Source organism: Aplysia californica, unplaced genomic scaffold, assembly GCF_000002075.1.
Source record: "Aplysia californica isolate F4 #8 unplaced genomic scaffold, AplCal3.0 scaffold00911, whole genome shotgun sequence".
NCBI classification, from domain to species: Eukaryota; Metazoa; Mollusca; class Gastropoda; order Aplysiida; family Aplysiidae; genus Aplysia; species Aplysia californica.
In genome coordinates this window covers 212,611-214,758 of record NW_004798181.1, presented here as the reverse complement: position 1 = coordinate 214,758, position 2,148 = coordinate 212,611, and the positions used below count along the sequence as shown (strand labels likewise).

General features: G+C 43.8%; 1 protein-coding gene across 2 annotated transcripts in view; it reads left to right on the top strand.

The window, feature by feature from the left end:
- The first annotated feature begins 95 nt into the window (after positions 1–95).
- LOC101864422 (cell division cycle protein 16 homolog) overlaps positions 96–2,148 on the top strand; it is a 48,055-nt gene continuing 46,002 nt past the window's right edge. The window contains exon 1 of one of the 2 annotated variants that reach the window (XM_013089259.2): positions 96–1,696. In XM_013089259.2, the coding sequence (XP_012944713.1) occupies positions 1,574–1,696 (123 nt within the window). In that variant the 5' untranslated portion in view covers positions 96–1,573. The remainder of the gene's footprint in view (positions 1,697–2,148) is intronic. The other variant, XM_013089260.2, reaches the window with a different exon arrangement.

Below are 2,148 nucleotides of genomic sequence, written 5' to 3'. Positions count from 1 at the left end.
ATGGCCTGTAGATATCACGGAAGAATCTTACTCGAGGCGGCGACTCTGAGTTGTGAATGAAAACAAATCCGGAATTCATATTGTATGTTTTTTGGGTCGCGCAGGTGCCAGAGGCAAAATTATGAAGAAAATGGCCACAAAAATTGACGTCTTTCAAAGGTTGAGAGCCTTTGGAGACTGCAAATTAATCTACTTTTTTGGGAGAGTTTGATCAAGTTTTTAAAGTAAAATCCAGACAGAAATGTGTTTTATGAGTGGGAGGAGTTTGGGATGAAGCATATGTGCCCACGCCCCTCTAGACAGCTTAACATGTACTTTCAGTAGGCGACAAAATAGGAACAAGGTAATTATAACACAATTCGTAACATTCATCATCTCTCATTCTTGCCCGTTTGAACTCCCAGAGGAGCATAGGCCATCAACAACATTTCTCCAGCAGCCTGTCCTGTGCATCCTTTTCTAGCTGTTTCCATGACGTCCCCGCCTTTTCTAGTTCCGCTTGTACCGGTCGCCCCCATGTCGGTTTGGTGGCTTCCTTGCTTTTGGCTTTCACCATCCTGCGTCATTCTACTCTTCATTTTTCCTCCTCTCTTCGGTGATGAAGGTCTTCCATCTTCCTGAACTGTCGGTGGTGGTGTTTTTCCTGTTTATGTTTTTGTAGCTGTTTTTGTTCTTAGTTTTACGAGATTTTAAAGGGCTGCTAACCATTTGCCCAACCGACCTTAGTCGCTTTCTATGACTTGTACTTTACGGGTACACCACGTGGCCCTATTCTTTGCTCCCATGTCTCTTGGACAGGGCCCCGATAACCGCACCGGCAGCAGGATCATTAATGATCTTTGATAGAATATACGGCAGTAGCAGTAGCTGGCAATACAAACAGCAGTAGCAAAGGCAGCAGCAGCAGCAGCAACTGCACCAGCAGAAACAACAACAGCAAAAAATTTTTAAAAAAATAAAAAATAAAAAATAGAATAAAATAACAGCAGGCCCAAGGTATTCACATCTCTTACATTATCGCTACTAAGATCGCCAAACACAATATCATCTTTTATTCATGGCAGCAAACATCGTTCTCTTTTATTCTGACTCATAATTTGAGAAAGACAACCACTTGCCACTGTAGTGTAGCGGGAGGTGTTTCGTTGTTGTGCGCAGGAGACCAGGGCCCGATTTCCGAGTGAGAGATTTTAAAAAAATACAATTTAATCGAGTGTCTCCTCCTTGTGCTGGCTTGTATCCTCCTCAGTTCGCAGCCCGGATTGGCCTTGACAAGCAGTGTCCGCCTCTTAAAGAAACTTAAAGTGTGTCGGTGGAGGTGTTAAAACACTTGCATTGAAAAGAAAAAGATACAGAAAGCTTCTAGTAACGTTTGGAATATTCAAAATTAGTATGAACACTATTACAAACTCGATGACGACATTTGGCACTTTAAAAAAGAAAGGGGGTGGGACCCAGAAAAAAGTGTTCAATGTTGTGTAAAAAGATTCTTTCGTTTAATCAAGCATCTTCATACTTTTTACAACACTATAGATTCTACATTTTCATTGGTTTCTAAAGGAAGTAAACAAAAATGGCGGCCTCGGAGGGAAGTGTGAAGGCTGAAGCCCCCGAAGACGAAATACACAATGCAAAGGGATCAGGTTGTCTCAATCTCTGTTCGATGAGAAATCGAGTTAGGAGTTACATCGATAAGGTACACTTAACGTCGCGAAAAGATAAAGAACGTATTTGTTGTCCACACTGTTTATAATCAACTTCAACTGCCATCATCGGTAGATCTAATTGTTTACTTTTCTCGCGTTTCAATCCGCCGTCCGGGGAGGACTTCCGTAACGAGCGACCACTCTGAACTCTATACTCTATGATTAGCGTAGGGAAAGCACTATTCCCAGTGACACTGGGGATAGGCCCAGAAACTATTCCCAGCCCAGGAACCACTGGCAATAGGCCTAGGCCGAGGCTACCAAAATAAATCAGGCAAAGCAGGCCACGGCCCGCGCGATTCGAGAGGGCTGGTTAGATCAACTGACCAGGCGAGACGGACGCAGGTAGAAGCAGTGCAGTGCATGCATGGCTCTCTTTCTCTCTCTCTCTCTCTCTCTCTGAGCTCTCTCTCTCTCTCTCTCTCTCTCTCTCTCTCTCTCT